Source organism: Corvus brachyrhynchos, unplaced genomic scaffold (assembly GCF_000691975.1).
Source record: "Corvus brachyrhynchos isolate BGI_N302 unplaced genomic scaffold, ASM69197v1 scaffold50, whole genome shotgun sequence".
In the NCBI taxonomy this organism is placed as follows: Eukaryota; Metazoa; Chordata; class Aves; order Passeriformes; family Corvidae; genus Corvus; species Corvus brachyrhynchos.
This window is the reverse complement of record NW_008235964.1, coordinates 657,255-679,194: the sequence shown is the minus strand read 5'-3', so window position 1 is coordinate 679,194 and position 21,940 is coordinate 657,255. Positions and strand designations below refer to the sequence as shown.

At 37.1% G+C, this 21,940-nt stretch overlaps 1 protein-coding gene across 1 annotated transcript in view; it reads right to left on the bottom strand.

Annotated features, from left to right (window-relative positions):
• SEMA3A (semaphorin 3A) overlaps positions 1-21,940 on the bottom strand; it is a 165,656-nt gene that overhangs the window by 65,803 nt on the left and 77,913 nt on the right. Inside the window, exon 5 of the mRNA XM_008629577.2 lies at positions 732-825. Coding sequence (XP_008627799.1) covers positions 732-825 — 94 coding nt within the window. The remainder of the gene's footprint in view (positions 1-731; positions 826-21,940) is intronic.

Here is a 21,940-nt window from a genome sequence, read left to right as displayed (position 1 = left end):
TCTAATTGTCTCACCAAACATCTTTTTGCCTTTTTTGTGAAGGTGAAGTAATAACAATGAACATATTTAATTCAATTAGATAAATTAAATCAATTAGATAAATTCAATCAATTGTATTAGTTCAATTAGATTGACACAGTCCAGTTGCTTCATATTTACATATTCCATGAAATAAGGATTACCAATTCAGAACAATTTATTTAAACCTTTTTTCTCTGGCCAGGAATTTAATTATATTTACTCTCAGACAGATCTCTCCAGCTGAAACATCACCTTAAGGCCTAGACCTGTGGCTGTTCATTGATCTTCAGCTCACATGCAAAATAAAGTTGGGTGACAGACATTCCTTGGCAGATAAACTGATGTAAGGAATTATTTATTCCTGCTCTCACGTAGCTTTCAGCTGTGCTTGTGTGACCACTAGTGTGGCCAGCCTGTAAAGTGGGTGACTAGAATGTCTCCACCTAGATGTGAGGAGGAAAAACACTATGCAGAATCAAGGTCTTGCAGGGGTATAAAGTGGCTCTTGTGATACCTGAATCTTGGTTTTCACCTCAGGACGCCTGGGTGAACTGTATTAAAAGTAAGTCAAAATTACTTTAACCTGGAAATAAATTGCATAAAACAAAGGCCTACCATAGGTGCTGCAAGGAGAAAAAAAAGCAGAAAACTGGCGAATTATTTACAGTGAATGCACATCTCATTCATTGAACTTGCTATGTGACACCTACCTATTAAAAGTGAAGCTGTCAGCAGTTTGGGATCATAAGGGCTTTTCCCCCGCCCATTTTCAAAATGTGACTCTTCCATTCTAAAAATGTTGTCCTGTGAAATAAAATTAAAAAAAAAAAAAAAAAAAGGAAAAGCAACATTATTTGATGAAAGAACACTAAAAAGTAATTTCAACTAAACAGAGTGCAGTGTATGTGAGTCATATTGGGGTTTGTGGCTTCAGGGAAGTCAAATTTCACTGGGTGAGGATCTGGTAAAAGTGCCCACCTCCTAATCAGTATGTGCTGAAGGCTAGTCAAAGGCAAAAATACACATAAACTGCTTGTGTCTCTCCTGCTCTACTTAACATATAATTTATTTTCATATTAATTTTCATGGGTTTATTGGATTCTTTTTGCTGTCACTGAGAATACATCTGAGCAGAAGTAACTGAAAAAGCCGGAATTTGAAACTTTTATCTGAAGAAACGATAAAACCTATTTTTCACTGACTATAATTTTCTGACATGTCCCACCACTGCAGATTAGTACATAACATGATGCTAAATTCTGCTTTTCCTAGCCTGAGCATTAGTGACTTACTGTTTTATACATACTCAAATTCAATTTCAACTGCATCAGGAGAGCATTATTATTATTATTACTATTATTATTATCATTGTTACTATTCAGCACCTTGCAATGAAACTTTTAAAATATACAGGGTGAGGGAAAATCATATGTGAATATAAGCCAAGATTAAAAAGGGCCTCAGTCAACACCAAGTCAAATGAAGGTAAATAAATCCAAAGCAACGGGCTTTTCAGCACATTTAATTACTTTAATTTTAACTGGGGGACCAAATCTGCCAATCAATTGGAATAGTATGTTTATCTTATGTTTTGCACTGAGGATAAAACCAGAAAAACAGATGTTTTTTGCACAGAAGTCTCCCACATTCACAGAAGACTTGTGAAGACCTCACTAAAACCCAGAATTTCCATTTCCCACCTGCGCTGTGGTTAATTTGCACTGACACCTAATTAAGTCAAGAAGCCCCAAAGAGAAGAGATCAACTTCTACCTTGGAAGGAGCATCCCCCTTGGCACCCTGCCTTGCCTATATAGTTCATCCATACTGAACCCAGGCACGGGCCAGGCTAGTGACCAAACACACTTCCAAATGGTGTTATTTTAAACCTACAGAGTCCATGATTCTGGAAGTAACAGGCTACAGATTTTATTACTGGCTTGTTCAATTACATCACGCAAGCACATATCTCTTTGCATTCATTACATATTTTCAAAGGAACATGAGGGGGATTTCACACTTCCCTCCATTCACTGAAGAAAAAGATGAAGGGAAAATGAACTGTTAGCAGGATAGTCATCTATGGCTTACTGCACTGTAAGATAAAAAGGCTGGACACAGCTTCAAGAAGTTTGATCCCAGAATTCAAGCTCAATCTCCTAAGGCATGTTCTTGTACATGTAGCCTGGCTGACTATGTTTATACAGTCATCCTGTATCTGTAATATCTGACATAGAATTACATTTCTTTCTTTCCTGCTGTCTTTCTTTCTGTTCTTAATAATCCAGACACATTCCTTGCTTCTCTCCAGTTTTCTGGCTCCTTCAAACCAGAGATGAATAAGTAATCAAAACAAAAAACATTTCTGGAATTCTAGTGTAGGGTCCATATCTGGATTTTGCACAATAAATAAAAGTAGTAAATTGAGGAGAATGCTAAACCTCAACTGCAATAATAGAAAATGGCACTAATGCTACAAGCTATTACTGAAAAATGTTATTATCAATCTACATTTTCTTGGCATTTCTTCCTAGTAGATGATAATTGCTCAACCTGAACACCAATGGATATCTGATAAGGCTATGGAGTCAGTGGCATGACAGTTAAAGCAGAATATACTCCCAAAATAATCCCATGTGTCATTATAAGAAAAATAGGAAACAGATGTGGAAAGTGATTTGGTGTAGGAAGGATCTGATTTTTGACTGTATTCTTCTGGTTTATGTCACTGTAACTCTACTGATATTGGTATGTAGAAGGCAAGAACAAGTGGAGACCTGGGTCAGCGTAAGTCAGAGATGATCTACCCTTCTCTTTGTGGTTGTGGAATAAAACATTTGAAATAAGAGGCCTGAAAGGGAAATCCCACAGTGTTTTCACATTTCAGTTAAAAAGCAATGAAGAGACAACTACTATAAGTTTCCAAATATATGGGTGAGTAATAATGACAATAAATACATCACCGTTAAGTGCCAAATAAATGTATCATGGTCAGTCTGAAGCCCCAAGGAGTTCTGATAAACATGCTGTAGGAAGTCTAACCTGTCACAAACAGGGCAACTTGCCCAAACAGCCTTTTTGGGTGCTGGAGTCAAACTATCTCTATCTACAAACCAACAGAACATACAGGCAAGGGAGGAATGAACTCTTTTCTACATGCCTCCCCCCATCTTAAAAGCCTAGGAAGCAATATAACTTGTGATAGGGACTTGATCACACCAGTCACTTGTCTGTGGCATTTCCACCCAAATTCTGATCAGTCTACCCAGAGACAGCAAAGAACAAGGCTCTGCTCAGAGATTTAGGGGGTCTTTGGACTATGTGAGTGTGGCCCTCTTTTGCACAGTACAGACATGAGCTGTCAGCTGGAACGAATGCACATTGTTCTCAGAAAAATTCTGATCAGTTAATAATTTTGCTGCTTCTTGGGTTTTGCAGTTAATTGAATACAAAGAATGGTACTGCAGTGAGTCAGCAAATGCCTGAGCCATAGACAGCAAAAACCCTCTGTATTAAACAAATGCTCAATGTTGCAAAGTTTTATGAGGGCTGTTACAGAATCAAGGACAGGAATTCATGACAAAGCAAGATTGCCAGGTGGGAGAAAAGTCTCTAGAAATGCAAAAAGAAGAAGGAAAACAAAAATTCAAAGAAAGGCCTTTGTAACTTAACAATTAGTCCAATTTATTGTCTAAACCCTTTCATTAGTTGTACTGGCAGCCCAAAAGAACATTACAATGTACTTCAAACCTTTTTTACAGATCCTTGTAGCTAAAAACCTTGCTGTAGCATGTTTTATGGGTTATTAAACACTAAGTTTATATCTCATTGATGCTTCTTTATAATCCATAGTAAAACCACTGAAAATTAGATTGTTTAGGTCTTGAAATTCCACAAACCCATAAAGACAACAACTGCCTGCTGGCTCATAGTATGACATGAATTTTTTCACCTAGTAAATGCCTTGCATGGTAGGAGATAATGCTTTTGTCTCCTTAAAACATATGTTTTCCTGTAGCAGATAGTGTGATAGATGGCAAGACTTAGCCAAAAAGATCTATAGTTCAGTCCTGGAAATGAACGACAAAATTGTTGTGATTCCTGATGATCTGCCACTTCAAGGCTCCAGAGAGTCGCATTCAAACAGCTGAAATACAACCGAAATAATGTGTCATATCATGACACTGAGTGGTGACAAGACATTGCTATTTGACTAGACATTTCACATCTTATTATTGAATAGCTGCAGTCAGCCAGTGTGCCAATAAAACATGCTATATAGTCATAAACATACCAACTCTATACCCACTTATACATGTGTATATATATATATATATGTATTTATACCCAGTATGATAAGTTCTTAAACAATTTTTTTTGCATGTCGGCCTGTACCCAGCCCATCCAGTACTGTCTCAATGTAACAAAGACAAGGGAGATGACAATTTGCATTAGCTGGTATTGGTAAATATATATTTTACTTCCCAGCTTCGTACTACTGCCTTGCGAGTGAAAATGTGGCCAGTGGGGAAGCACTGAGCTACCTACATAAATCTGGACAGCGGTGACTGCTGAATTTCAGGGGGATTTTTTTCCTGAAACTTTTCTGTCAATTCTCACAGAAATCATCCCAGAACTGCAGAGCCTAATGCAGTCAAACCACTGCTGGTCAATAATGAATAAATACAGTGCAAATGATCTGAAGAGACTTTGTCGATGGACTGTGTGCAGCTACTATGAAATTATTACTGGTTTAAATTACAAGGCATGGAATGACAGCAGCAATGCTCCCCAGCCATTCTAGTGCAATGGAATGAACTCATATCCTTACTCTTGTAACCCCCAAATCATAAACAGAAAGGAGCAGATCTCCAGGGTATCTTTCAGGGACTAACTGATCTCCATGAGAAGCTGCTGAACGAGGAATGGTCCAGAAACATGCAACAGGCCTAGAGCCTTAGGAACTATCACAACCTTTGTTTAATAAAAAAGGTAGAATTGGCCATAGCTGTGAGCATTTTTGATGTTGACATTCCCCTTGCTATTTTCACAGACTCTGTTGTGCTATGATGAAGTATTTTATAAAACAAGCTGATCAAGGGAAAAAAAAAAAAAGACAAACCCAAAATTAACACCTCTGACCCAAAACCCCAGAAAAAATAGCTCCAGAAGATTTCCAGAGTGCCTGGAGTATAACAGTGCATCAATTTGGAGGACTTTAAAGCCAGTGGCAATGCCTCTTAACTGAGTAAGAAGCTGCTGGCACTGAAATATTTTTTTCCTCCGCATAATTCAGTATTGGAAAGTACAAAAGGAAAAGTTCCACTTCCCACTCAAGAGAAAAACTTTCAGTCTTTAAGGTTTTTTATCCCCGCTACATAGAGACATTAGTTGGGGTGGCTGATTTTGCTGCTCTGGTCACAGCAGAAGGCCACAGGTTTCTCTGAATGAGTCAGAGCAGCTCAGAACTGCAGTTCCCAAGGACAAGATCTCATCATTGACCACAGAGGAACCTTCATACGAATTTAGGTCTGAGCTAAGAGTCTTTCTAAATGAACACTGCAGAGGCAGCTGATTGGAGACAACTGACTTGGAAAAACCGAAATTTGATGATTTTGCTCTTTGATTTTTTTTTCCTTGTTTTCTTTTTTCTCTTCTGCCTTCCAATATATTAATTTCAGTGAATTTTTGATTCACCTCTTGCCCATACATCTTTCTGTGCACACATTTTGTGACTATATCAAGGCTATTTCAGAGAGTCTTTTGAGTAAATTACACTCTGTGAGAATTGATTTATTTATGAATTATGTTACTTTTCAAGAATGGTTTTAAGTGAAACAACTGTGCAGGATATGGCTATGTTGTTATTGTTATTATATTTCCTATTTCACACTTAATCTATTGAGTCATGAAAACTGTTAAATATGAGGACTTTGGTTTTGGGTTTGGGAATCATGCTGTTACAGAACTTTTAATGAGAAACTTTTATTAAATTTATCCCCATGGAATGCTTTATTTTAAAAAAACGTGCAAGTGCAAATAAATATAATGTGAGAAATTATGCAAAAAATACAAATATTAAAACAAAGGTAAATGTTGAGGCAAGTGGAAACCATTAGGGAAATAGGTGAAAAGTGATTAAAGCAGTAACACAACTGCTTTAAATCATTAATTATTAGAAGGAAAAAAAAAGAAAAGAAAAAAGAAAAGAAAAGCACACAATGGGCTTCTGACTTTTAATCTTCAGGTTCCATGTGCTATAGGGTTTTACCTGCACACATCTGGAGGACACTGGGCTCTGCAACACCTTTATTACATTTTATTTTTCCAACTTGAGGCTTAGTGGAATTGAGTTATGGAAATCAGTTTTAAAATCCTATGGGAAATCACTCTAAGTGACAGATTTTAGTGAAATGGTGTTCCCAAAGAAAAGACTCCAGCTTCCGTAGGACCTGGAACTGGAACTTTCTGGGATGGCTGTGCTGTGCTGTGCTAAAGGGGACAGAGAAGGAACTTTGTTGAGGAGCATTTAGCTGCAAAACTGATCACAAGCTAGGAAGATCTGCCCACCTCTCCGTGCCTCCCCCTCAGGCAGTTTGTCCAGTTTCCTGATCACTCCAAGACTTCTCAAAGAGTCTCTGCATTAATCTGTGTCTTCTTCTTCAGGCTCAAGACATATTCTTTCCACTATACTTGTAGATATTCACTGACATTTTGGTGCCTGAAAATCTTACTTTTGATATCAAGATAAAAGCTGTTGAGATGATGACCAGCTCCGTGCTTCATTTCTGTAGATTAATGAAAGAAGAACGGGCCTCTTGGTTTCCTTCTTCTTTTATCCCTATACATCACTTCTACTGGAAAGTTTTCCTAGCTTATGATCTTCAGAAGATGCCTTAAAATGTAGCAGGCAACTCTGGAAAGCACAAGTTTTGAAAACCTAACTCCCTAGGCTGAATTTGGACAACTCACCCTCTCAATAACTCTTTCAGTCAAATATCAAACACCCCACATTACTTCGCTTTCTTCTGAAATTAAATCTATCAATATTTATTAATTTATCATACACTTTTGCAAAAAGGGAAATGTTTTCTATCTATTTATCTATCTATCTATCTATCTATCTATCAATATGCATAATTATAATCCAATACCTGCACACATCTGGAGGACACTGGGCTCTGCAACACCTTTATTACATTTTATTTTTCCAACTTGAGGCTTAGTGGAATTGAGTTATGGAAATCAGTTTTAAAATCCTATGGGAAATCACTCTAAGTGACAGATTTTAGTGAAATGGTGTTCCCAAAGAAAAGACTCCAGCTTCCGTAGGACCTGGAACTGGAACTTTCTGGGATGGCTGTGCTGTGCTGTGCTAAAGGGGACAGAGAAGGAACTTTGTTGAGGAGCATTTAGCTGCAAAACTGATCACAAGCTAGGAAGATCTGCCCACCTCTCCGTGCCTCCCCCTCAGGCAGTTTGTCCAGTTTCCTGATCACTCCAAGACTTCTCAAAGAGTCTCTGCATTAATCTGTGTCTTCTTCTTCAGGCTCAAGACATATTCTTTCCACTATACTTGTAGATATTCACTGACATTTTGGTGCCTGAAAATCTTACTTTTGATATCAAGATAAAAGCTGTTGAGATGATGACCAGCTCCGTGCTTCATTTCTGTAGATTAATGAAAGAAGAACGGGCCTCTTGGTTTCCTTCTTCTTTTATCCCTATACATCACTTCTACTGGAAAGTTTTCCTAGCTTATGATCTTCAGAAGATGCCTTAAAATGTAGCAGGCAACTCTGGAAAGCACAAGTTTTGAAAACCTAACTCCCTAGGCTGAATTTGGACAACTCACCCTCTCAATAACTCTTTCAGTCAAATATCAAACACCCCACATTACTTCGCTTTCTTCTGAAATTAAATCTATCAATATTTATTAATTTATCATACACTTTTGCAAAAAGGGAAATGTTTTCTATCTATTTATCTATCTATCTATCTATCAATACGCATAATTATAATCCAATGAATTTAATGAAAGGGAAAACAGCCAACTGGGCTGTTCAGGAACAGCTGGTTCAATCTATTCATTATTCCTAGCTCATGATCAGTAAGTGCTTCTGCTTCTGATTGGGAGAGAAACCAAGTGTCAATGTCAAATGGTGAAGACTTGTTCACACCTGAACATTCTAGTCTGCATACTAATAAAGGTATTTATACGAATAATAGCCTCTTTCAAATCACTGTGCAACATATGTAAATAAAAGGAGGGCAGGCACAGTCAAACTGAGCAGCTGTTCAAAAAAGATACCTATGTTTGTGAACTTGCTTTTGCAATATTTCACAAACTAAATACACCAGACTTACCTTTCATGCAACAACTTTTTGGGTTTGATTTTATTTTTCCCTGATGATGTCATTTACCTATTTGCACCAATTTTAAAGATCTGCCTATTTTGGATAAAGTATTCTAATTCTAAAGCAAATAAATGAGCAGACATGAGTTTCATTGTAGTGTCGTTTACTATTTATTGCTTTAGAAATTCCTGCAAGTATGGAGTGATTAGAAAAAAGAAAACAACTCAAAACAAACCAAACACACAGCTAACATGAATGAGATGTTAACCTTGACTGATTAGTAAAGACACCAAAAATGTCATCCCAATGGCATACCAGACACTAGATACCATCAAGGATATTGAACAATTCTCAGAGGACACTGAGAATTAAAATGCCTTTGTATTGCAACTTTCTGGGTTGTCAAGTGTAATACATCACCTAAGATGACTGTCTGCCTCATATAGGATGACCTCTGGAAATATAACCACCATACAATGACTGTCTGTTCTAGTCAAGCTATTAAGTGGTCTGCGTATGTAAGAAATAAGATATACAAACCTAAAACTGTACATGTAACTGAACTACATAACCAAAAGTCTCCATTCTTTAAGTGTTCTTATTCTTACCCCCAATATATTTTCCATTAAAAACATTTGGAACAGATTCTAATTGCTTTAGCAGATTCTACTATTATGTTAAATAAATTATCAGGCCATACTCTATTACATGATTCTACAAGTTTTCAATGGTTATTTTTAGCATTCAAGACCACTTCTTTCCCCCTTTGTCTTCTGGATTTCCTGTATGTTATTAGACTGTGGTGAGGTCAGGCATCAGAGGAAATAACAGCAGTGCTGACTCCTAGACTCAATGTTTTATGAATTACTGAGCATCAGTGATGTAATGGCAATAAATCTAACCCAGTCTCAGTCTTTTGTCCTGTTGTAAATAAATGAAGTTAGCAAAGGTGTTATTTTATTCAAAGCCTTCCTGATGAGAACAAAAATGTTTCCCCCAGGGGATTGTTTGTAAAATTGCTTCTGTAATTAGGGTGTTGTTTAACAAGAGAAGGGTTCTCCAGTTTTCCTGGGGAACTTTCACGACTGAGTCAAGGATATCTTATTTACAACACAGAAATGGCTGCAAATTGGGGGAGCAACATACAGAAAGGACTCAGTCAAGTGCCGTTAACATATAAGCATATGGCCAAGATTTTCTAAATCCCAGGTAATTTTGCAAACTCCCAAGTTGGGCACCCAATTTAAAACTTGCTCAAGAGCTCTGATTTTCACAAATTCTTTCTTGGGCAATTTAAAATTCTGATACTTGGAGATGTTAGTCACTTCTGAAAATGAAGGCATATGTCTGCACTGCTTTTTAGCCTCTCTGCCTTTTAATTCCTAGGAAGAAGAAATCTCTAATATGAACACAACCTAAATTAAAGGCTTCAAAAAGCTGACTCTAAACAAATGACAGAATAAGGAGCAAGCCTAGAAAAATACAACAAATTCTTTTTCCCTAAAATAAGACCTTGTGAGCATAGTTTCAGAGAATTTGTGCAAGTAACAAAGGGGCAGAGAAGTACACCACAGAAACCACTGTAACAACTATTAAGCTTTCCCTTTTTTCTCTAAGATACTGCAGTCTATTTGTAGCATTTCATGCAAAGGTGCCTGTGAAGTATCAGCTCTAGACCAGTGTTTGATACATATTCAGATTTTTAAAAAGACATAAACAAAGTCTGAAATACAGGAGCTGAAATTCTGACCCTTTAGGCAATTTTGCTTTTCCTGAGGCAAAGCTTAGATCTGAAATCTCTGCAATAATCACTTCTCTTTCCTCTTTGTTCCCTCCACGTGCTTTCAGTGTTACACCACCCAGTCTTTCTGCAGCCTCATTTGATTTTTCTTCATTAGTAAGAAATAATATCGTCAGATTTTAATAACTGGTATTGCAGTAGAGAACAATGAATTTGAAAAGGTAACTTCTATTGTGCACATGGAGACATAACTAACGGTAGACATAATTATAACCTCTCTCTGTGACAAGCTGCAATTATTCCTCACAGCACTGTGTCTAAGAGCAATGCATTTCTCATACTGGTTGGGTTTTTTTCTTTTAATTAAAAAAATCAAGAATATTTGATATTCTTTCCCCAGTGCAACAAAAACTTCACTGACACAGTAACAGATGGATTTAAGTGGTTTTGATTCAAGGTGACTGAAAAAAAGCACATTAAAATTCTCTCCTTTATTCACTACCTTGCCTGCTTTTCTAACACCCAGCAGTCCCCAAAAGGGGAGAGAATCAGTGACACTGGCAAGACTATTTGATACATTCAGCTCGTATGTCTATATATGTATATTCATAAATAGGAATGCACAGTGTCAGCAGGGCTAATCAGCATCCAACCAGGTTACTCAATTACTGATACCTGTGATTTTGAAGAAGAAATGCAGCTTTTCATTTAACAGAATTTTGGCTCAAAATCCTGGCTCATTCTATAGTATAGTGTAGTTTAGTATGGTTTAGTACAGCATAATATAGATTGACTTTGTTGGTTAAACTGACAAACACATCAACTTTTTGCTTTCTGGGGTTTTTTTGACAAAGAAAGCTGACATTCAGATTACTTCATTTTTTACCACCCACCACCAGATCACAGACATGGTGAGAAGTGGTTGTGGTGATGAACTGGGTTATGCAGGACCTGCTCTCTGCACAGAGTTAAGCACCGTAGCACTAAAGACCACAGACTGCAAGAGAGGGTGGTGCCATCCCAGATGTGCTGTGATCCCCGAGACCTTCATGGGTATCTTCTCAGGCTCTGCTCTCAGAGCTTCAGCATGGAGCCCACTGAAGTCCCAGAAAGATTCCCTTCAAGTTCAGCAAACACCAGAGGAATCTTTCTCATATCCCCTGCCATGTTTACATGTTAACTCGAGGTCACGGCAAATCCTTCCAAATGACTATGAATTAAAACAGTTGTTCTCCATCACCATCAATTTAAAAGGTCTGAACTGAAGAATATACGATTTCTAAACTTGCATCTGTACCACCAACCTTCTGCTTTTTGTCATCATTAAAGTAATGGCAATAAACACCGAGAAGAAAAATCATGTGTGCTCTTAATCCATACTAATTACTTGTTTTACAATATCTGAATGAAATGCAAGTTTCATTTGCATTTATTCAGATAAATGTTAAATGTTTAACCGCATTTAGCTGTTCATCCTTGAAATGTATAATTACACACAAACACATACATCCACAAACAAAAATAATAAGACCTGAAATATTAATCATCTCACCTGCTGTGCCAAATCATCCTTTTAATTTGTTATTAATGAGCAAAGGCACCTTTAGACAATCATCTGGGTTCTCTCCTCAGCAATGCTTGTGCATCCCCAGTGAAAGCCAAGAGAACTAAAGAACAAAGTCACTTTTGGAGATTATCAAGAAGAACAAATATCAGAAGCATCTGCATGTTTTTTGCATATCCACAGCACAGGTGTAAGTTTTAAATGACTGGGTTGCTTCTTGTCTTAGTTTTACAATTGGAGTGTTTCCTTACTCTAACTTAGCCCTGGATCTGGACATTTTGAACCTAATTGGTAGGTAAAAACCACATGCCTTTGTATTTATTTAATAAAATCTTCTCAGACCATCTGCAAGATAATGCAGCTCAGTTTTCTATCACCTTGCATGTAAACATTTCAACAGGAGAAGGTGTTTGGGCTGTTTGAGGCACCTTCTGAACTTTGCTAAGCTTATCTTCTCTTTAGAGATGAAACTTTGTTTACCTAAGATTTGAACACAGATTACAGGCCCCTGAGAAATAGGGAGACAGTTTTTGGAACATTGTCAACTATAATTGGTTCCTGAAATGTAAGTCCCTCTGAAGGGGAAGAACTTACAGACACGGCCTTGCAGGAAAAGTGACCAAAAACCTGGAAGGTGCTGGAGATCCCTTGTAAGACGAGCCTCACAGGGGACAGCAAGGTCCACCGGTTGCACACTGTACATTTAGAGACACACAGAAAACCTGTGGGAATTAAGTGCATCTTTCCCCTTTCCTTTCCTTTTGTATGTAGGCATTAAAATTAACACAAATGGAATCTGAAATGTAATAGCCCAGCTGTCTTCCTGTTTCAGGAGGTGTTAGTGGTAGCACAGAAGTCAAATTGCGAGATTGGCATTTTATTCTCATATCGATAACTACGCATCTTCCCCAAAAGCCATTCAGTCCAGGGCACTCTCCTCTCATGTTTCAGTGGCTTCTGAATTAAGACCCCAAAAGACCAGAAGCATCATCACTTTTTGTACAGATTATAGAAACATGAATTTTAGAACTACACTTCTGCGTGAAAATGTTTCATTTGTCAGTGTTAGAGACAAAATGTCATATTGCTGACTGAAGGCAGATAGACAGAAAAACTTGTGCACTTTATGTAAAGATGTGTTCATGGTTTCCTTCTGTATCTTTTTCACAGAAAGCGATTCTAGAAGCACTAGTGCAGTATGTATTTTATAGATCAAATTCAAGGTCTTAAAGTCACAATTCCTTTTTAAAGATTTTATATAAATATTTTTTTATGAATGAGGTCAATGCCCAGTAACAATCAGAAAAAGCAAATTTCACATACAGAGTTTTTAGGAATGAAATAAAGAACAAAACCATCAGTGTCTTTATGCCTCTTTAAATGCATGGCACTCCTGCATTTTCAGTACTGCATGAAGTTACAGTCCTCTAACTCAGAAAATATACCCATTGGAGGAAATACGAAGAAAAGAAGAGTATTCTCAGGTTTTTTTTCTAAAATGAGAAACTGGCAGGCAGAAGGTTTAAAACAAAATAAAGGGATGTTCTGCCCATGTTGCAATTTGTAGTGCTTGGGGTGCTGTGGATACTTAAGAGATATATGAGCTCAAGAAATGTTAGTACTAATTTATCAAAACCAAGTCATTGAAAAGCATTAAAGACAGAGATTCCACCCCTGGTTCAGGAAATCCCTGAACAACGAGTGCTGGAGCCTGGGAGACGATATCACTAAGCACGGCTGCCTGCTCGCCGCTCATTCTCCTCCGCTGACATTCATTATGGGACCCGGTGAGAACCGAGGTCCTGAGCTAAATGAGCCTTTGGTCTGAACAGATTGGACTGTTCTTATGAAATGAGGCAGAGAGAAATTAGGTAATTTAGCCAGGAAATCTATGCCAAAGCAAAAAGCTAATGTTCTAGTTCCTGAGCCTTGTCCAGTGCCATACACAAAAGTATATAGTCCTGCCTCAAATCCCAGTCAAACTAATGGCAACTGAGCTTACTCAGCACATGCAAAGCTATGCACAATGTGCCAAGTAAAATTGGTAAGCATCACTTGTGATGGGGAGAGTACATCAGCTTTTGTGCCCAGTTAGCCTTTAGTCTCCCTGTGATTCCCAAGGAATATCTCTGTTGGGTTCCCCATGCACAGACAAATTGCCATATGCAAATAGCCACTTGTTTTCTATTCACTGGAGTTTTACAAGAACCAGCAGCGGAAGCAAAAAATCCCTCTCACAGATTTTCAGCTCTAAAGCAACTTAATTAACCAAATCATCATATGAACAAAGATTTAAAAGAAAGAAGTCATTTAGTTTAGAATAAAGATCATATAATGCACACAACAATACTTTGCAGAGACAAATTTGGGGTTTTTTTCACTGACTTTTATGATTCACATACAGCCAGTGGAGATCACGTGACAATATTATTCTAAATGTTACCATCACTTCCAACACTTATTAAAATAATCTAATCTATTTAAACATATTGTAGGGAAGAAGAGCTGATATGTAATTATCTCTTTCCCCAAATTGTTCTTTGATTTGGTTTCAAGGTTCAAGGATCCACCCAGTTTTTGTGTTAATAGCCAGCACTGATGTCACTGGGAGAAACAGAACGGAAGATAGAGGTGGGGGTTGAATTTGAAGATAAATTTAATAAAAACATTAGAAACCACTGGATAAGAAAAGCAAACAAACATCCAGCAAATCCACCTCTGGTTTCATAACTTCCTTGCTTCTTGATGTATCATAATATCCTTCCTTTCCCTTTTTAATCATGCGAACTAACAGCTGTCTTTTTAAACATTTTTAGACTCAACTTCAAGTGCCTCACTTGATACCATATGTCACACATTTCCTCTGCTTTTTTTGTGAAATGGCTTCAGATAGAATGGTTTAACCTTATTTTCCTGCTGTCTGGATTTTGTCTGTTGGTATTCAGAAGCCTCTTTCTATCTCAAATGTCATTCATTTTAAGTCGTCTCATCAAATTTCGGTCACAGGTTTTAAATTTTGCACTGTTAATCTTCTTAACCATTATAAGAAGTTAAACTCATTTATTACAAATTGCACTATGATGAGGATACTTGCTTACATAGAGCAGCTGAAGTGGAAGATTACTGGTAGAAAATTAGTAAGTGCAAGCTGCAAACAGAAAATGAGGTGACAATAACAGGATGCAAAATAGACCACACTTGCTTACAATGGCCATATGCTTTCTTCTTTCTGCTGCATTTCCACCTTTCTGCTGCTATCTACCTTGCCATGACATTAGTTTTCAGCCATTTATATGAAATTCAGCATGGAGATTACATCCACTGTCTTAGATGATCACATCTATGGAAGAAAATCAAAGTCTTCTAGTAGATTTACATGTCAAGAGTCTGAACAACAAAATCTAAGTTTGACAGAATACCTAAGTCCATGTTGCTTTCAGATGGCCAGTGTGGATTGAGATGGACAATAATTTGCCTCAAGTCTTGGACAATTAAATTGTAACTGAAAACTCATACTGCTTCCTGAGTTCCCTTCTTGGATTCAATTTGTATAATTTTATTCTTTCTAGTTCAGAGAAATGTAAATCAATATCCAGGAACTTTTCTGAAATGCACTGCTTCTGAGCGCCTGCCTCATTTTATTTTATTTTTATTTCATGGTCATGAACGTCCCAGGTGCTATGGTAGATGTGAAAGATAAGCACTGTTTCTGAAGATGCAGAATTCTCTCCATTGACTAGGGCTAAGGCTGCATGACTATATGAACTGAGTATGTTTCAGGTGAATTGAATCATGTAAAATGACTTCTACCCTCTGAAATAAGCTGTAATCTAAGTCTGTAGTGAATAAATTGCCTTAACATCAGGAAAGAGCAAAATCTGGAACATCTCCAACCCTCCAACATACTTCCCTGCTGCCATCTATTCATCTTTCTCACTGCCTTTTTTCCTCCATTTCATGACCCTGTGTTCTCTGGCACTATATGCAACCCCAAATTTCTCCCCATTTGCTGTTCAGAGGGTCCTGCCTGTGATGGTGCCTATGGAGAACCTATAAAACTCAAAACTAAGTTGTTCTTCTGAAGCATCTAAATGCAGAAAGCTGTCATTGTCAGTTTTACTTCACATATATGAGCAATCTCCCTGAAAATATTAACATAATTTGCTCTAGTTCCTTCTGAATGAGGTTTTGAGACTGCTTTTCATAAAAGTACCACACTGGACACTTAACTGCATAGGTAATTAATACTCTAATTTGACATTGGCACATAAAGCCTAATCCTAGCCCTACAGAAATCAAAAAATAGTCAGTGATGACAGTGCATTAGAGACTTGGCTTTAAAAGCAACTTTAAAAGCAAATATGCAGTTCTCCTATTCATTATCTCCAATTATTCATTGAAATATCTTGAAAAAATATTGCAATCTCTTTTCAATGAAATAATCTGAAAATTTAGCTATTGCAATTAAATTCAGTATTAAGTTTCATTCCTTCACCTATGCAATGAGAGTCCTATTCATGTTTTTTCTTATACCTCTTCTCATCTCACCTCTTACCAGATGGCTACTACATTTTAAATCCACCTTACATCAAGCACTAGACTTCAAATCCAACCTTTTTTTTTTTTTACCCTGATTAACAAATTTCACTCCTACTGCAATATCATTTCTGCTTTTTAGGTGAAGTCTTTGGGTGAATTTTGTTACAGTTTATCACACACACCCTTTTCACATACCCTTTTTTTTGAAATTTACTGTAGTCTTGTGAGCCTGGAGGAGACCAAGTGATTTAGCAGCAGCAGCAGCCCCAAAAGAGAAAAAGGCAGGTCGGGAAGCTTGGGCTACACACCACAGTTATTTAAGTACCGCTCCAGTTCAACTCTTGCAGTAATTGAAATCCTAGTTAGCCCCAAAGTATACTGCTTTTATCTCTTTGGGAAGTTTTAGATGGGTTAATTCTGGTTTGTTTTTTTTTTCTGACCATACTGCTTACTATGCAGACAAACAAAAAAGAAAAATGTTCTAGGTGTAAGTTTAAAAAACACCCCTGTTCTTTTTGGGAATTTTTCCACCAAAGAAATAATTCTGGACTGGGATTTGATTCCTCTTATTCAAATGGGTCATGTGTCAGTGGGTCATTGACTCATAGAAGTAAGATGCCAGGCTTTTCATAAGCAACTGAAATCTTCAGCTTTCTTTACATTCTTCTATTATCTGTTTTAAAGTATTTCCTTATTTATTATCTTTAATACCCCATGAAATATACTGATTGTAAAAATAATACCTAAGTCATTAAGTGTTATCTAAACACTACTTGCTACAATGTCAGCTAAAAGAAAACACATTTTTAAAAGATTCTGTATCATCCTTCTCCAAAAAAAAATAGCAGATATTTTCCTTTATTTTCTTTTAGCCCTCTCTTAAAACTTTTATTTTGTGATTCTGATATGTGGCTGTTTTTATAATGTCAGGAAAGTACCTTGAGTTAAAAAATTTATTGTGCTATAATCTTCATACAGCAAGATTTAGCATTTCTGCATTAACAATCCTTTACACTGTAGTCTTACTATCTCCCTCCGAGGTAATCCTTTTTACAGAGGGTCATGGCTTTTCAGTGTCTTTATGAAAACACATTTGCACAAAGAAGTAAAAGCCAAATTCACAAACCTACAAATGACAAGCAGAAAGGGCTTGTATTCCAGCTTGTTTTCCTGCAAAATCCTTTGAAAGGCTAAACAGTCTTTTCAGGGCAAGCACTAATCTGCAGACTTGTATTCCTGTGTTTGAATGTAATGAGATTCCAGTAAACACATGCACTCTGTGTCGACACAGTGAGCTCAGTTTCTAAGAGCAGCTTATTTTCAGCTACTTTCAGGCAGCTAAGACCAGATCTGAAATGCTACTTTAACTGAAATGAGAATGCCAATGCAGGGATTTGCACTGAATTTGTGAGACATTCACAAGTTTCCTTATGGACAAGGCTTAAGTCATGCAGAGAGCTCTTTCACAATCAAAGCTTCCACTGCATTGTCCAAACTATCCTTTTTTAGTTTCCTTTCTTGACTGAGGTTAAACAAAGTCAACTTTACCCACTACTATTCTATTTATCTCCACCAGTCTTTAGGAGGATACGTAAATCTTACACTTGAGTCTGAATCATTTACTATTATATTATACCTGTTGGAAGAATGTAACCTTTTCCTATGATAAACAACAATAATTTTGTTTCAAGGCCAGCCTGAATGGGAATCTGAGCAACGTGGTCCAGTGGAAAGTCCCTGTCCATGGCATGGGGGTTGGAACCAGATGACATTTAAGACCCCTTCCCACCCAAACCATTCTATTATAGATGATGCCCAATCTTACCATATTCTAAATGCAGGATGAGTTTCACAGATTTTTAGTCAGGAATCAAAATTAATGATCTAGACTATACTCTACAGACTTCAAGGGATTTGTTCTTCAGTAAGCATTCCAGGAAAAGACCCTTGGTACAGCAACAGTAAGTTGATGAAGACTTACTTTTTCATTACTCCCACACTTAAATAACGAAATGAGATCCCTGTTTCTTGTAACAAAAGATGATGAAATGCATAAACAGAAAGATTTGTTAAAACAGAATAAAATAAATTGTTATTCAGAGAGAGTAAATGAAGTTAAGCACCTCAAACAGCTATAATTAAATTAAATATGCCACCATGACTATTGCTGCTATACCACCTTCATGACCATTGAAGCCGAACAGAAAATGAAACTTGGATCAAGTAAAGGGAAAAAACAACAGTTCTATTGCTCTGCAGTTTTCTGCTGTTTGACACATGGTTTGTATTGTAGGTGCATGAATATCCCTTATGAAACCCTTTGCAAGCTTGTAAATAAACACTGGCTACACAGAGTAATGTTGACTTATACAAATGGCAAATGCTTTCAGGTTTTATGCTGGTTCCATACTTCAAACAATCTGGAAGTATAGGATGAAATGATCAGAGAGTGGCTGCTTTGAAAAGGAAATCAGTGCCATTTGTTTTTCTGATTACACATTTACTGGTTCATAATTAAAAAAAAAAAAAACCAAAAAACAACTCATACCTCAGGGCAAAAGAACTCACTGGAAGATAATCTTCCTCTCTTACACTGTTTGTTTTCTAATGCCCCTCCTCTTTTACACTGTTGGTTTTCTAATCCCCCTTCAAAAACTGTCTCCAGGTTTGGAATCAGGCTGAATCAATCAGTGTATTTTTACTGTGCCTAAGACGCAAAAATCTGTATTATCTGAGAAGCTGTAGGACAGAGAACTGACCAATTCTATGAGAATCCGAGTATCAAGACTTTTTTTTCACTCCTACATATGATAACTTCATGTAGGCTTGGCCCATAAGTGTGCAGAGGAGCATATAAAGATTATCTGGTGGACAGATATTTCCACCACTTCTAGTTACCTTCTCTGGGGACTCCTTTTGGCCCAGGGACACAGGACCATTTTCACATGACAATTACTGAAGCTCCAACTTTTAAGAAATCTGAATTGCAGAGAGCAAAACCAATTAAGGCCAAACAACTTGCCCTGGGCAGAAGCCTGAGAACTAAGTAACACCATATTCATCCTCAACCAAAATGTGCAGCCATTTTCCATATCACTGATAAGAAGGTGCCACCACTGTTAATTATCTCACTGGCATAAAAAAACATACCAGAACATGAAAAAAACCCCAATTTCTATCATGAATTCTTCATGTTTCCTTTTCTTCTGCTAATACTTTCCTAACTGTGTTGTGAGTAAAGTTTTCTGCAGCATAAAGCACATTTCTTTTTTTTATTTCTTTTCTGTTTCATCAGAAGACAAAATTAGGAAAAACATTTAAAGAGTAGACTTAAGGTATGTTAATAATGTCATTGCCTGAAGCAAAGCCAGTGGTTCAGAAGGACAGCAGAGATCTGAATTTTTCATCTTCTTGCTTACATATGAAAAGCTCTCAGATGAAGGATCTATTTATCTAGTGGACTGTTGCTCTTTAAACAAAGAATAAAAAAGCGGAATGTACTGCTTTATTTGTATTTGTCACTGCCAGTTTACATAATGATAGGAAATTATTTTGTTAGTCAAAATCTGTCACTGGTGTTGCCCATGTCATATTTCTACTTTAAGAGGTGACAAAAAATGTTTATATCCACATCAAGCTGCTTGCTCAACTTTCCTGGTGTGGTTTATATTAAATACAGAAGAAGGCAGCAACTTAGTAATCCCTGAAAGCATCCTTGTGATGAGTCAGCCTGAGCTGTTAGCAAAACCCCAGTCATTTGGTACCAGGTTTTAACTCTATGTAGCAGCAGAGGTGTGAAAAAGACCAAGTGAATTTTAATACTTCTCTCATCAGTGTTGAGCTTTGCACTGATGCAGCACATGGAATATCACTGTGATAATTCTGACATTCCATTTCTCTTCATCAGTCTTGTCACTGTTCTTTTTAACATGCATCAGCTTTATTCTACATATAAGAACAACCAAGGTTGTTTTATGCTTAATAGCAAATGGATATATCGTCAAGTCCTCTGACCAATTATATAATACATTTATATACCCGATATTCTGCACATAAAATAATTACTACAAGGCTGATATTTAATTTACTTAATTAATTTCATTGTGAAGGCATGTTTGAAGCCACATTACTGAAGGATTCCTCCAAGGTAACCATTTAACAGCTAAGTAACCTTTAATTACTTGCCATAATGATACACATCTAAGACAGAAATTGTTATACTGTGACATCTGAGCACTTTAACCTAAAGGTAGTTATTAGCACTCCCATGCAAGATTCATTATGGATCATATTTCATTAATGGAGAGTATTGTGTTCTCATCTGATTAGGTACTTGTAAACATTTATTAATATATCTCTCTGAGTGTGACCATGTTGCATCTTGGAGGAATCCATAGATTTTCATAAATCGGGAAGCATTTCTTAACTAAACTATATGCAATCATACAGGAGAGAAGTTGTATGACAGTTCTGATATGAACACTAAATAGGAAAAGAGTTGCTTAGGGATGGACGATGTGTACAATTCCGATCAGCAGTGCAACATTTGAAGCTGAAATAATTAAAATGCAAATTAATGATGCACTGCAAGAATCACTAGTTGTGATTTATATCACTACAGGTGAGAAGACAGTCCAGACTTGTAGATGACTGCAAATGTACACAAATTAAAATAGATTAGATGACATAGCAAGTCATCGCCAATTCTAATAGGCGTGAATTCATCTGATAGCATTTATTTATTCTGCACAATACTTCTTTTTAGCTAAGTTTTCCAATGGTGACTGTTTTTTTCATCCAAATGTTTCTCACGTTATTTTCTGACTCACTGAGCTACAGAAAAAATATTTTTAAAAACAAAGCTTTCTTCAGGGAAAAAAAATATAAATAACCATATGTGAATTGTCTACAGTGAATAACACAGAAGCTGATGAGAAAGAAAAAGCAGGTATTAGCTGGTCTTTCCTTGAGTTCCCAAGAAATGTTGGAAAGTTACTCACCCTTTTCCAATGAAGTGAGTTACTTAGAAAATAACTAATTTACTCCAAGTCCACAGAGGCATGAACAACTCAGAGGCATGTATTTCATCTGAGTCAAGTCATACTCATTAAATTATTTTTCTTACATGAAGGAGGGAGAGATGAAGGCAGGAACAGAGGGGCACAGAACACCTCCCTCACAGGACCCGTATTTGAGGGAAGATGCAGAGATTCTATATGGCTTATCGGGGGCTCAAAGAGGAGCCGGCACACTTCCAGACTTACCAAGTGCCATAAACAGAAAACAAGTTGTTACAAGCAATGTAAGCTGGAACCCCGCATGAATTGAAGAGTAAACTATTTTTTTTTTTCCTAAGTGACTTCCAGTGGGTTTATTCTTAGATTTTGAGAACAGAAAGAGTTGCTGCAATCACTTAGTCTGATTTCCAGCATCACACAAGCTTGTAGGCATATGGGGCAAGCACAAATATTGAAAACACTGCCTGCTTCAGTAGTGTTCCTAATCTCCCACAGCATTTCAGCAGTAAATTGATTAACTCTTCATGGCAGAAGATATATGGACTAATGCATAAGGGAGGTAACTACTTCTGCCTTATGCACTGCTTTTGTATGTGCTGTTTTTAGATAATTCTACGCACAGTCCCATGTTCCTTCCGTGCACAAAATACAGAGTCTGTCTAAGCCACGACCTCTTCCTTAAACTGTATTTTCTTCCTGC